Raw genomic sequence first — 14,085 nt, 5'->3', positions numbered from 1 at the left:
AAAGCAACTCTTTGCTGGCATGGGCAAAAACTACAAGTTTGAGCGTCACAGCTACACAAATTTCGTGGCCTACCAGAAGCAGCCCGGTCACTACGAAACGGTGCCCACCGACTATAAAGTGGGACTGACAGCTCTGGCTTATGCAGATCTACGGGATAAGCCGGAGCTAATATCATTTTTTTATCACTGATAAAGCAAAAGAGTATTTGTATATAACAGGGGAAGAAGCAAATGGGCTTTGTTAATCTCGACAGATTTTCTCTTTTTTTACTTGTATTTTATGCAATGAGTGCATGGGTCCGTATTAGACTATTCAATAATATGCAAGAATTTACTTTAAGTGGGCCCGATCCGTTCCGTTCCGCTCCTGTGATTTCTGTGTGCTTATGTATTTGTATAATGCTGATGGAGCTCGTTTGCTGTGCTGGCAAGTGAAACCATATAATTTGAGCATCATGTTGATGCACTTATCAGTGCGAAGCTGCTACTTGGCAAGCAAAGGCACTGCAATAGATAAACATCAACTGCAGGGCAGGCAGTGGGAACTGTATAACTCTTTGGCTAGGCACCCAGAATGCAGTTGGAAGCGCGTTGGAGCAATTGCAACATACGATGTGGCACTTGCATACTTATGGCATCATCTCCATTGAACCATTGCTTATTAAAACATCCAATCGTGCCACCGCTCATATCCTTTGCAGTTGCTAGATCTGGGGCGAGCATGTGGCATGTGGCATGTGATTTTTGTAGTAGAGCCATTCACTTTGATTGCTTTTGGACAACGCGTCGTATGATTGTTTCTGGTGCACTCTTGCTGGGATTAGGGGCGGTAGCGCCACGAAGTCACACAAGTGCGAGCGTGCGACTCGGGAGTGGACGTGGCAAAATTGATTTGTGCACGTGTGCAGTTAGCTAATGAGCCAAACAGGGCATTGCTCCAGGGAACACACGCAGCTGCATAGCGAACGAGTCACAAGACATTGCGCAATTGCCAACGTATGCAAAGCCTGCAAGTAGAATCTGGTGGCTGACAGCTGAGCGCGTGCACAGGACAACTGACAGAGGTTGGCCTCAGCTGTTCGCGTGGCTCGGTTAATTAACAATACAACAAAATGTGCACAAGCACAGGTAAGTATACGAACTGTGTCGCAGCCGTGGGGAAAGTTGATTTGCTCCGAACATGTTACAGCATTAAAATTTTAACGTCAGGCTAATGACTACTTGGTTAGAAGACAACGAAACTCGGAAAAAGCTAGAGCTTTGAGCGCGCCAAGAGCCTTAATGAGCTGCAAAAATAGCTGAATGAAACACAAGAAAGCTCTTCGAAATAATGCTTATATGTTGCGGAGCTTTAAACTCTCAGATTATGTAACTGATTCATTTTTAATATTATAAACTGTTCGATTAGAAAACTTAGATGCTGTAACTTTAAATTCATACTTGAATCCTTTGAAGAGACATAGTATATCGGTATGTCAGAAATGCTATTAGTTAAAATTCTAGAGGACTTGTAATTTGAAACATACAATTCAAGATAAAAAAGATATGGGCATAGGGGGCGTGGGCACATCAGTGAAAACTTTATTTTATGTTTAAAACTTAATATTCAATGTCTAAGTTGCTTCTCACTTGTTTGAAATATATTTAATTTAGCCCGAACTTAAAGCCTTGGATAACTGAAATTATGATGAAATGCCTATCCAGATTTATCTCTCAAATGAAATACTTGCCAAATCTTTGATAGCTTCATTCCATGAGCTATTATTCCCTTATATTATATATGTATTTGAAATCCCTTTTATCAACTATTAATAGTGACGATTACGTTCAACTATTTGCATAAAATAGTGAATTCATGGACTTTACGTTTAGATAAACTGAATCCAGTTGGTCCACCCAAGCAACTGGGTTAATCATTTAAACTCATGCATACCAAATGGAAATAATCCCACTTTAAACTTAAACGCCAGCGAACTAAATTCTCGTATCACACGTAGTTTCTATAGATTGCTGGAGAATGCAGCTATTGTCATTAGGTCTTGATGGACTGGGCTTGCCTTGGACAACGTCAACGGTGCAGTCGTGCATCCCAAATTGCTGTCAACAAAGTTGGTCGGCGGCTAGCAAATACAGGGCTAGGCAGGACATCCGGGCCGATAGTTGAGACGCGCCCAGGATGTGGCGCTTAATGTGTTTGCCAAAGCCAAAGACATTCACGCAGTTCATCAGACACATCCTACAGCGCTCGTCTTTGTGTGTGCGGGTGTTGTGTTTCTGAAAGTGTTTGGGAAATCAGCGACAAATCGAAAACGAAATGAGTTTTCGTTAAATGTTAAATGACGAGCGAAAATGCTGCTTTGATTACTCATTTGGGAACGCTGAAATCGAATGGCAGTAAATCACAATAGCTGGCAAATAGTGAGCACTTTAAGCCGAAGCCAACAAAGCCTTAAGAGTTCTGTCTATTAAGTAGCGAAAGTAACACGAATTACAAATTAAAATATATATATATATTTGATGCCAAATGCTTGCAGTTTCCACAGTCACGTCGGGTCTGGCCGGCTGTAAGGGAGGCCAAAGAGATTTACAAATTTGCCAAAATAGCAAAGATTTATAGTGGCCAAAGGCGAGGTGGATCCCACGGCGATTGCAGTGCGTGTTTGTTTGCAAAAGTTTTTCGGCAACATTTAAGCGCAATCCTCAGCATAGTACAGTGGAAATTAGCAGCTGTTGTGGCAGACACAAAAGCAACTATCCGCATTTTTTTCCAAGGCCACCTGCTAAAGTTGAAAATATTTTCCTAGTGGTAGTGGTAGTGGTGGTTGTTGTTGTTGCTGTTGCTGGCAGGCAACAACTAATCTGTTAATTTATGTTGAAAAGTTCAGCAAGTTTTGAAGCGCTTAGCAAACAAAATGCAATAAATTATTAAGAATATTCCGACATTGCAGAGTCAAGGTAAGAGAGCGAGAGACAGTAGAGTTTTTGTGCATTTCATTAATTTATGTTTGTTTGCCAACTGCAACAGTATAAGTGTGTGTGTGTCTGAGTGTGTGTGTGCTTGCTTTTCAGTACTATTTGATTTCAACACTTGGCCGCAACAATAGAAAAACTTGAGCCAGCCAAAAGGCAAAAGTCACACGCAAAAGATAAACATGCCCCATAACGAGCCGACGTATCCCAACCATCGAATCCAGCCCGAGTCACGCTTACCATCTCCATGGCCCTGGAACGTGCCCAAGTCTAAAGTGGCTAACGAAAAGTTAAAATGTTCTTATGCATAAGTGATGCGACGTCACATTCTTTTCATGGACTCGCACTCGCACTCAGAGTGACTTCAGCTCTCTTGCTCTTGCTCCTGCTCTTGCTTCCTGCTCATGCTCCCGGCTGTCGTTCTGCTGCTGGCGACAAAGCGCTCACGAAGTGCCCGCATTGCAGTTGTTTCGCTCCCTTGCTGGCCCGGCCAATGCCGCCTTTTTTGACTGCAGCATGAAAACTTAATGCCGTAATTAACTGTTTGCGTTTGTGCTTAAAGGCCGCGACAGCGAATTAAATGGCTCGCATATCGCGTATACGCAGCGTGTGGCTTAAGCCGCAACTTTCCCGACAACGAATCGCACTCACCATCGCCCTGACCCGCTTGCGGCTGCATCTCATGTCGACTCGGACCAGGTATCGCCATTTGGGTTTGCGCTCGAAGCCAAACCAAGCCAAAAATAAAACGAAAAGAATTTCTCGCGTTATTTTTAACATCAACACAAATCTGAAATGCCGTGACAACAACTTCCGCTGACTGCCCAATACAACAAACAATGTTGAAAATAATTATTAACTATTCGACTCAAATATACCCTGATAAAAAGATTTGTATATAGCTAATAAGTATGAAATTCATTCTCACCTGAATTTAAGTTCCAGTAGCTCATCAATAACTAATCAAATGCTCAAATATTTATTTCATATACTCTCCCATTTATGTTTATTTTAACATTCAAAACCATTGCATGACTATATTTTTTTGAGTTATTGCCAGAATGCTGAAGGTTTTTCTTTTCTCTATCTTTTTTGCCACATATCCGTGTGTCATTCCAAGGCAAGCAAATCGAGTGCCACTGACATTTCGACTAGCAACCGTTTCCGGAAATGGCTGTAAAAACATTTGAGCTCGAATTTCCCCCCATACAAATTAAGTTTTGATGACTTTGCGCAAACAGCAAGTTTCAGAGCGCGATTTCATTTCCGACGCTTTAACACTATTAAAAACGCTGAAATTGAAAATTTTGTTGCACGGTTTGAGGACAAGGTCTTGACTCACCATTCGGGCCAGCGTAATGCAATTGTCAATTGCAATTAGTGCGCTTAATGCACTTTTTGGATACATTCGTGTTTACCGTCCCACCTGGGCCCCCACTAAATGTCTGTCAAACCTGTCATGCAATCAGCGTCCCCAAGTGCAGCTTGCGCACTTACATGCCCTGAACAGTTGTTAGCCATTGCACAAGGACTCGCCGGGCAACCTACCCTGGTCACCCAAGCCCCACTTGCTGCCAGCTTAAAGACTACGTCGACTTGAGTGCCCCTAAACTGAATGATGATACTTTAGTTTCTTGAGTAGACACATATTGTGCCTGTATGATTGTTGAGTGTTTTGCTTGGCTGCAAATTAAACAACTTTCCAACTTTTGAAACTTACGATATTGTCCTATTTGTAGAACAATAATCATTTTTACGGAACTCATATCTTTAGCTGTTACTCCCTCAGATTTACCTTACAAATGACTCGGCTCAATGTGTTAGCCTCGAGCATCTTCTAGGCTTCAAGCCAAATTGTATGATCGAAAGACTTAGGCAAACAACGGTTAATTTCAATTCATTATTAAATATATAATTTATTAAACTTCTTGGTAGAAAATTAATCAGTCGGAGATTTCAATATGGAGCTGGGTATTCATATAAGGCCTTGCTTTGGACGTCATCTTATTTGGTCTGGCAGCACTTGGGAGCTGTCTTGCCGGCACATTGGCATTGTTGGTTTCCGGCGCAGTTGCCGCCGCATTTGCCGGACGTGCACTGGCAGTCTAAAGCAGGATTGGGCTCATTAATATAGACCATCACTTGATCGGGGATTTCACTCTACTCACTGTTTCCGCATCCTTTGCAAGGCATCTTTATTATAGTTCACTTTGTTTTATAAAATTCTTAACACAACGACTGCTGTTGATACACTGTTGCTCAATGGGCTCGCTACGCCCGCCTTTTATATCGTTTCGCACAGCTGATAAGACAAATAAAACAAGCCGTGTGCAGCTGTATGTGTTCAGCGTGCGCAAAAGTGAATACGCTGATATCGCGTCGGCTACGCAATTTTGCGCACGCCTTGATAAGCCAGCTATGTATATGGTTAATACTTGTTAATTGATGATTCCACTTGTTAGCCCCCGAATGGTGTGCAAAAGACGGAATTAGCCAGAAAATCTATAAAATACCAGCGGCACTGAACAGAGTCAACAAAGTCAGCGAGAAAACATCGTGTCGAACACACTTCTAAACAAAAACACAAATAAACAAATAAACAAACAAAGAATGGGTTTGCAAGGCTTGTGGAACCAGTGAGTATATACACATATATATATAGAAAGCAAATTGGAGAAATATTATGGTATCGTTGCCCACAGACTGCCAGTGCTCGGCCACCAAGTGCGGCGACAACTGCGCCTGCAGCCAGCAATGCAAGTGCGCCTGCAAGAACGAACCCAAGGACAAGTGCTGCTCCGACAAAAAGTGATTACATATGAATATATCAATACTATATCATAAATGTATATAGATATATTCAAATGACTGACTCACTGATGCACACCAACTTAGTACCAACAATAAAAAACACAATTTTTATTTGAATTTCTTTGTTTGACTACTTTTTTCACTTAAGCGAGATTTTGTCAACTTGGAACTTAGTAGAAGCAAACATTTACCAGTTTGTAAGCTGCTCGCAATAAACAGACGAGTTGAGTACCCATAACCATCTAGCCATAACCAGCAGACAGTTTCAGAGCATTCATCACAATCTCTTAAGCCTACAGTAAATTCATATGTTTCAGATTCTACTTACAAGGTGAGAGAACAGAAACAAACAAAACACTCTTAAATAATGTTAAAAATCAAATCTTTATTGGCCATTTTGACAAGAATAGTTCTTTAGTTCTTTCAATTCGTATATTGCTTACACTTAAAAAAATAACTCCATTTTTATCAATAATGTGCACATTTTCAAAACTATTTCCCAATATCAGAGTGAGTGTTGTGTGTGAGTGTATGTGTGTATGGTGTTTGTGTTTATGGGAATGTGTGCGCGAGCTTTTAATTTATATTTAAACATTTAAAAATTGAAAACGTTACGTTCAACACGAACACACATAAAGAGTTTGTCGTTGCTCAATTCAAATTTGCTTTAACAGCTGCACAAAAATGTGTAATTAACTTCAATTGTTTTTAATCTTTGTATATATATATATATATATATATATATACATATATATATATAGTGTGTATATATTTATTGATTAAGTTGGGTTACTTAGAAGTATTATAAAATTCTTACAGTTTCACATTAAAAGCTTAATTGTTTACACAAAAAAATAGTATTTTCATCCTCATCGTCGTCTACTTTCATCTGTTTATCATTTCTCATGCTTTTGTGTCCTTGGTGTGGGCGACAGAAGCAACAGTTTGTTTATATATTTGTTTTGTTTTTGTTTTTTTTTAACGCATTTTTAATGCAATGCACACTTTGTCCTTAATGAAAATCATATCAAATATAGTACATAAATGAAATTTGTTTGCATTTGCAGCATGGAAGCCAATGAAAAGGGGTTTATACATAAAGCAATTCATATATAGACATATATATATGCATGCATATACAGATATTTATATGTATAATACGTACTTACGTAATGTATAACTAAAATGAGCACAATTGAGGTACATTTGTGTCCCAACTAAATAACTTAAACGTATACAAAATAAACGATTTTAAATTATAATAAACTCACAAATTTAGATTCAACAAATATACGTAGTTACAAAAGGAAACTAACTAAATTCACGTGCTGATCACGCAATCCATTAAAATTAAATCATTTTCATACAGACATTTGACAAAATTGACAAAGTCGTGTCTAAAACCATATTACACACACGCACACACACACACACAGGGACGCACACACCTATGTAAATTGCGTATATAAAAATCATATACATATTTAAGCACAATTTAAAATCTTAATATCTGGTATTCTGTGCGTGTGTTTGTGTGTGTGCGTATGTGTAATGTGACGTGTGTGGGCTGTGTGTGTGTGTTGAAGTGCCGCAATTTGCATGCATTGCTCTTGTCGTTTAGTTGATTCGTTTTTGGCGTTTCACAAATGCTGCAAGAATAAATAAAACATTGTTTAATAATTGAAAAACAAACAATTAGCATAAACACTTAACCACATTTAACATTTAGATGAAATTCCATTTCAAAATGTACTTTACGGTTTTTTAAGTTAAATCTTCTATACATACAACTAGATAAACATACATATAAATATATTTTGGCTATGTGTAAATTCGTATACAATCCGTTCCTCAGTTCAAACTCATTTTCTCGACTAGTCTATCAGAGAGCCAATACATATAGGCGACTACTGAAACCAGCTTTTCCAATTTGTGTCACTCCAATTAGATATTTGTATATATATATATATATATATTTATATATTTTAAAATACATTCAACAATATAAATTCGAATATACGATAAACATTTGATAAAATTGTTGAATAAAACTTTTATAAAACACATTTCTTTCTAAAACATTTTCCATTTACTTAAATCGTTTACTAGTTACAGTAGCTATCGTTTCATCCAGTGTATTTGTGTGTATATAATACTCTTACAAAGGTAACTTTAAGTGTTTCTACGAATTGGAGATCACAACCACAAAAATTTTCTCCTTACTTTATTGTGTCTTTACGGGCTACCGAAATAGGTTTGTATTAATATAAAAACTAATAAATTATATACATACCAAAAATAAAACACATGCCACAATGATGCATTCCAAATATGTAAAATTTACATTTGGGTTAAAATAGTTTGATAAGTTAAGGTCGATGTGCCCGATTTTGTGTGAATTGTAGGGTATATTGGTTGCTTGATTAGAGTAAACATCTAATGGACGTCGTTAATAGCGGCAAATTCTTTTTATAGGATTCATTTGTTTACGCGATTTCATGTTACATTCTTTTCTTCACATACATATATATCGTTTGCGAACATATACATATATATATATATATATAAGTATATATAAATGTGGCGTATGCTTTGAATAGGCTTATAGTTTATACACATCGAAATTCGGCATCGTATCAAAGTCCGCCATGGGAAAATCACTACCACTAAAATTGAAGAAAATTTGAAAATAGAAAATAGAAAATCAAAATTAATTAAATAAATAAATCAATGCAAGTAAACGAGAAGAAGACGCATGAGTTATACTAAAACAAATACAAATGTGTGTGAATCATTGGAATGAGTCGGCAAATGATGTTAGTTGTGATATAAACGAATAATGTATTTAGTGAAAAGAAATATGTGGTAAAAGGTGTACGATTGAAAAACTGTTAATCTATACGAACGGTGCCCCCCGCCTACGTCGAAGGCATTCGATTCTCGTGCCAATTTAACAACATTAACAACAATAACATCAAGTTTCATCAAGTGATGGTAACAACAATTACGAACAAACATAATAAAGAGGTATATAAAAAGGAAAAATATACATGCAATCAACTTGTTTATTGTTTATATATTTTGTGTATTCTTGTAATTTCAAAGAAGCCCCAAAAAAACAGTTGCTTGCTGAAAATGCAATTGTTGTCTATTATTGTATTCATTGCTGTGGATGTTCTTTTGGCATTTACAAATGCATGATGGTGCTATTCTGTAAGCTGCGATGATATCAAAAATTAGAATATAGAATTACATTAGATATCAATTTCATTGTATACGTAGAAATACATATTGGATTGTTATGGCTGCTGAAAAGCTTAATAAGATGGCAATACTTTGAAGTAGAACAACTAAGGCAACAAAAATAATTGAATATGAGATCATAGAACCGAGCGACCTGATAAGTTTGAAAAGTTAGTAAAGTAGGCAACGACAGCGGGCATATCTAATGAATGTGACAATTGGCGAATGTTGCAAGTGGCAAGTGGCGAGTGGCTAGTGGCGAGTGGCGAGTGAAGACGTGAGTTTATGTTATGCAGAGGCTCGGATAGGGCGGTGCAATGATGGACACGCTGTTAGAGCCGTGGCACACAACAAACAAACTAATGATGATTATTTGTTTTGAGAATCAAAAATCGAATTGTTGGTTTATTGCTTGTTTGTTCTTTGCTGGGTGATATTGATGCGATTGCGTATGCGATTGGTACATAAATATATGGATAGATATGTAGGTATCAAAAAATACCTTTCGGTAAGAGGCACAACCGCAACTAGCCTGCAATTCGAATTTATGTTTTTAATATTGGACTGTTTCATTATAGGGCGATGGCACGGCATATGTTGATTTAGTGGGCATCATCCACTGTGCTTCTTGCCCATTGGCGCACACATTGAATATGGTGTGACTTATCTGATCCAGTATGGGATCGTCTGGCGCTGTATTGTTGACATAATTCTCGAGCTCACGCGCCACAGTGCTATCATCTGAATCAGAATCATCCCTGTAATAGGATGTGGTTGCGACGCTCGATGGATTATAAGACATGATGCCACTACGTGGAGAATAACTGGATGGGCACCACAACACCGAGTGTTTGCACAACAAATCAAAAACGCATAAAAGTAGAAAATGAAAATAAACAAAGAGTAGAGTAAGTAACATAGTTTATACCACAGCTGCGTAGCACAATCGTTGTTTTCTTTATTGTTAATATTAGTAAAGGTAATAAAAAAAAAGAAAAAAGGAAAAGCAAAACAACATAAACAATAAACGCCAGTGAACAAATTTGTTTATTATTTTTTTGTTTTAGTGGAATTGTTAAACATTTTGATATCGCTTTTTTTTGTTTTTATGTCCCTCTCGATTTCAAAGTATTGCAATCTAATTAAACTCTTGAAAATGTTATGGGCCAAATAAATAAAATTAAAATACAGCTGAGACTGCAAGGAAACTAAGACCCTACTTGAAGGGTTTGCTTTGGATTCGGTTGGAGTTCACTCCCCAGTAAACAGGAGCAACCAAAAAAAAACAATATATAAAAAAAATTTTAGCTAAACAAATATCAGGAAGAGTCGGTCAGAGAGACGCTAGATGTTAGTAAGAGGTCGACCGTGCAAAACTTACTTTCCCATCGACATGCTATCCTGCGGCGGTGACTGCATTGAATGATGAGGCGTGCCACTGATGGAGCCCGTATCCCACTGGTACGCACCTGCACGCGTATCGTGCTGGGAACATATCCATCGCCGCGGGGCGTTGGTTCTATTCAGATAAAAAAGAGGTGTCAATTGTTAATGTGTGGTCATGTGCTACAAAGGAGACCTAAGTTGACTTGTTTGACAATTACACTTAGCATTACACTAACCAAATTTTAAACGAATTTACAAACAAGCTTATAAATATATCTTGTTTAGAGACCTTGTCAATGCTCATATGTTGTCAAACAATATCAAATCTTCAGGTAATCCTTTAGTAAACAATTAAAATTTAATTTCATTGGCTTATAGTCCTACCAGAACGCTGTGTATAAAAGTCACCAAAAGCGAGATCGCGATCCAATGGTTGCACATTGATATCGGTCGGGTGCAGACATCGCAGCATTTCCAGATCTCGTATGCGATCAGCCAAATTAAGTATTTGGAAATCACGTGCAGTCCACGGCGAAAGCATTGTCACCGAGCCACAAGTGTTTACATAAGCAATAGTAACACCACCTAACAAAGCGATAATATTAACGAAGCTCTTAACCAACTAAAATGAATTTACGCACCCAATTCACTGTCGGAGAAACGCAACAAAAATGTGCCTATGCCTGTAACGGCGCGCAAGAGATCATCGTGTGCCTTGGCCTTGTTGATGAAGCCCGTAATACGGCCCGCTTTCCACATGGATAACAAATGGTCTTTGGTCAGCTTCATAATGGCAAAGAACCATTCCCAGAAAGTGAAAGTACGATCTGGCAATGGCTCCTTACAAAATTGATTCCATGAAATAAACTCATTGCGCTCGCCGGCAATATTATCACGCTGCAGCTTCTCAACTAAGAAAGTTATTAAGATATTATTCGGTCAACGTAGGAAAAGTTTCATCTCGCTTAACTTACATAAAAACTCCAAATTCTCCGATGTTAGGGCACGCTGTGTGCACGATCCAAATTTGGTGTTAAGTGCAACTGACAGCTGACGCCAAGTGACACGATCTGTGACCACAAACGGATCACGTACAATATCTGCGAATGCATTGTCCCAAGTAATGGTGGCCCAAGATTGTGGCTCCTGGTTGCCATGCACAATAACCACCACGGGTAGCGAAAGTGTCCAGACGCGAATCTGATAATCATTTACTGTTGTGGTCGCATAGAAGAACAACGCAAACTTTTCATCCATGACACTTTCGGTGCCCTTCTTCTCGGCGCGCTTGATCTTCTTTAGCTGCATATTTCTAAAGCTAGCAGAGAATACATGACTGCTCTGCTGATACTCCATGGTGCTGGAGCAGTTCTGTATCTCGCCCGACGACTGTCCAGCCAGACTGCCATTGGTCACATCCATATGTGTGCCACGCGTGACAAAGCGCTGCGCCTGCAACTCTGCAAATATAAACCATAAACAATTAGGGATACAATTCAAAATGCGATTGATGTGCTAGAAATCCACTCACCAGACATAATAATACACTCGACTGTGGGCGGATTCATGTGTATGCCCAGCTGTGATCCAAGTAACCAGCGCACTGAGGCCGCAAAGCGTGTATTTGTCTTCATTACCTGCGGCGGCTGTTTATCCACAATGAAAGCAGAGCATACTAGATTCTTTTGTGCCACCTGCACTTGTTCAAGCAGACAATTCAGATCGGGATCATCGTTTACTATGCGCACCAAAAGTGTTTCCTTGACAGCTGTCAGCAGATGGGTGACAAACGATTCCAACAGCTCAAAGCAACGCTGTATATCATCCAGCATATTCTCGCTAAACTGTGCTCCATTGCCAGCTAGGGCTTGTTGGCGTCGCCAGTTCTTAAGCTCCGTTATGACCATATCCTGCAGTTGATCGTAAAACAGAAAACTGCGTCGCAGCCTAGCCACCAGTGCGGTCTTATCCTCAATCAAGCTCTTGAACATTCGTTCCGCATCGGGCGAATTGGGTGCGTTTAACATACAGCGATAGTTCTGTACCAAAACTCTTAGATTTTCAGAGCATGTTGTGAATTCGTTGAAGCTTTGGAATATCTGATTGTGTACTTCATACAATTCCATTTTAGCTGGGCCCATCGAGCCGGGAGCTGTAGTTTCAGCCATATTATGCATAATGCCGGCTGGCATGCCACCAGCAACTGGGGATACACCGGTGCCTGCAACACCTACAAATTCACTAGCATCAACATAGCCAGTGTTCATACCAACGGCTGCGGCAACTACTGCGGCATTGTTCATATTATACGTGTTCAGAGGCATCGATTGGCCTGCGGTGGCAACGGCGACACTCTTCTCGGCGGCTAATTGCAGTTCTTTTTGCACTCCGCTGCGCAGATGCGTATATAGCTCAAGGGCCGGTGTGCGTTGGATCAGCGCACAGAGCTCAACCAGACGGTACTTTAGCACCTGATCACTGGCACGTGTTGATAAAAGTTTCTGCTGTAGATCCTCAATAAACTTAACAGCGACGAGCTCCAATTGATTTGTCGAATTAGGCGTAATCTGCTCAGACCTGCATGGGAAAAACAAAGAGAGCAACACAGAGAGAGAGAAAGAAAACCCGTTAGAATAGAATATATAAACTTATAAGCTTTAAGCTCGACCTCCGAAGAACCATCTGATATGGTTTGTTTAATTTACATTAAACATTCTCTTCAACATATATTAATAAAAATTTTCTTCCAGCAAACAAAGCCTTTCTGTGTGGAGAATAGAAAAACCTTATAAATATGTATTTACAGCCCGCGCCCATACCTAGCAGTGTTTTAGTCTGAATACCTTGGTTTCACCCACTGATCAGGCAAAGAATCGCCACTCTGAGAACACTAGGGTCAACTACTCACATTATTCTGTCTTCGATCCAGGGCGCCAAGCAGAGACGCAGGTCGTACAGACCCTTCTTATTGTAGTAAGCCGCCATGCGCTGCTCGCAGTCGGCATGGCTCGAGATGCGCTTCCACAGACTCATGCTGCTCATATGGTTTATTGGTTTGGATGAATATGGATGGGATGTTAGCGAGAGCGAAGCAGCTTTACATATGCTGCGACCAGGATGCAATGACAGGGATACGGCTGACAATATGTGCTTTTAGGCCAGAGTGTTGGATTTTCTGTTTATACAGATATATTTTGATGCTTGTTTGTGTTTGTTTCAGTTATTTGTTATGCGCTTCTTATTTGTCATGCAATTTAATTTTGTAACTGTTTAATGCATTTTTGCAAGGCTCTCTGGCTGCTTGGTGGTGGCGGCGGCGATGACCTGGCCAAGGTCCAGCTGCTGGCTTCCACAAGCGAATCGGAAGTTGGATTTGTCCATAAAATTCACACAAACGGAATGTTAGGTACGAATGCGTATGGATCAAAAAAAACTATAAATAAAATATATATATACATAAGCATATAAGTGGCAAGGATAGCATGAGAGGAAGGATATTAAATGTACGTTTGTATGTGTGTGTGTTGAGATGTGTGAGTGAGTGTGTGAATATGTATGCTGCATGTGCAGAGCGCCATTCATAAAATCCATCTACACAAAGCCTAATTATTTATAATGAATAGATTTCAAACTTCTTGACCATATGAGACACATTGGCAACAACAAATTAGGTGA

The 14,085-nt window shown here is 39.3% G+C and overlaps 3 protein-coding genes across 3 annotated transcripts; 1 reads left to right on the top strand and 2 right to left on the bottom strand.

The window, feature by feature from the left end:
- Positions 1-4,901: 4,901 nt before the first annotated feature.
- Positions 4,902-5,235, bottom strand: LOC115483349 (metallothionein-4). The gene is made up of 2 exons (XM_030224868.1): positions 5,139-5,235; positions 4,902-5,075 (listed from the first exon to the last, which is right to left on the bottom strand). Exons 1-2 carry the CDS (start codon positions 5,161-5,163, stop codon positions 4,975-4,977), a joined length of 126 nt encoding a protein of 41 aa, XP_030080728.1. The 5' UTR covers positions 5,164-5,235; the 3' UTR covers positions 4,902-4,974.
- Positions 5,233-5,903, top strand: LOC115483336 (metallothionein-4-like). Its single transcript, XM_030224809.1, has 3 exons — positions 5,233-5,329; positions 5,580-5,606; positions 5,673-5,903. The coding sequence occupies exons 1-3, from the start codon at positions 5,233-5,235 to the stop codon at positions 5,780-5,782; spliced, it is 234 nt and encodes a 77-aa protein (XP_030080669.1). The 3' UTR covers positions 5,783-5,903.
- A 1,194-nt stretch (positions 5,904-7,097) lies between these two features.
- On the bottom strand, positions 7,098-13,837 carry LOC115483329 (signal transducer and transcription activator). The gene is given in 10 exon segments (XM_030224744.1): positions 7,098-7,430; positions 8,075-8,447; positions 9,527-9,848; positions 10,406-10,478; positions 10,481-10,543; positions 10,795-10,995; positions 11,052-11,321; positions 11,385-11,870; positions 11,942-12,987; positions 13,319-13,837. Coding segments are annotated over 8 exon segments (2,544 nt in total). The 5' UTR covers positions 13,453-13,837; the 3' UTR covers positions 7,098-7,430; positions 8,075-8,447; positions 9,527-9,577.
- Between the last annotated feature and the right edge of the window lie 248 nt (positions 13,838-14,085).

The sequence above is a fragment of the Drosophila hydei genome, unplaced genomic scaffold, assembly GCF_003285905.1.
Source record: "Drosophila hydei strain 15085-1641.00,03,60 unplaced genomic scaffold, DhydRS2 tig00008119-arrow-pilon, whole genome shotgun sequence".
Classification (NCBI taxonomy): domain Eukaryota; kingdom Metazoa; phylum Arthropoda; class Insecta; order Diptera; family Drosophilidae; genus Drosophila; species Drosophila hydei.
The sequence above is the reverse complement of the archived record's forward strand: the minus strand, read 5'-3'. Positions and strand labels throughout refer to the sequence as shown.

Excerpts from the sequence above, each read along its gene's own strand:
- LOC115483349 (XM_030224868.1), bottom strand. The coding sequence starts at position 5,163 with ATGCCTTGCAAAGGATGCGGAAACA. Across the intron at positions 5,076-5,138 it reads TTGCAAAGGATGCGGAAACA|ACTGCCAGTGCACGTCCGGC; the intron begins GTGAGTAGAGTG and ends ATCCTGCTTTAG.
- LOC115483336 (XM_030224809.1), top strand. The coding sequence starts at position 5,233 with ATGGGCTCGCTACGCCCGCCTTTTATATCGTTTCGCACAGCTGATAAG. Across the intron at positions 5,330-5,579 it reads TGTGTTCAGCGTGCGCAAAA|AATGGGTTTGCAAGGCTTGT; the intron begins GTGAATACGCTG and ends AAACAAACAAAG. Across the intron at positions 5,607-5,672 it reads TTGCAAGGCTTGTGGAACCA|ACTGCCAGTGCTCGGCCACC; the intron begins GTGAGTATATAC and ends CGTTGCCCACAG.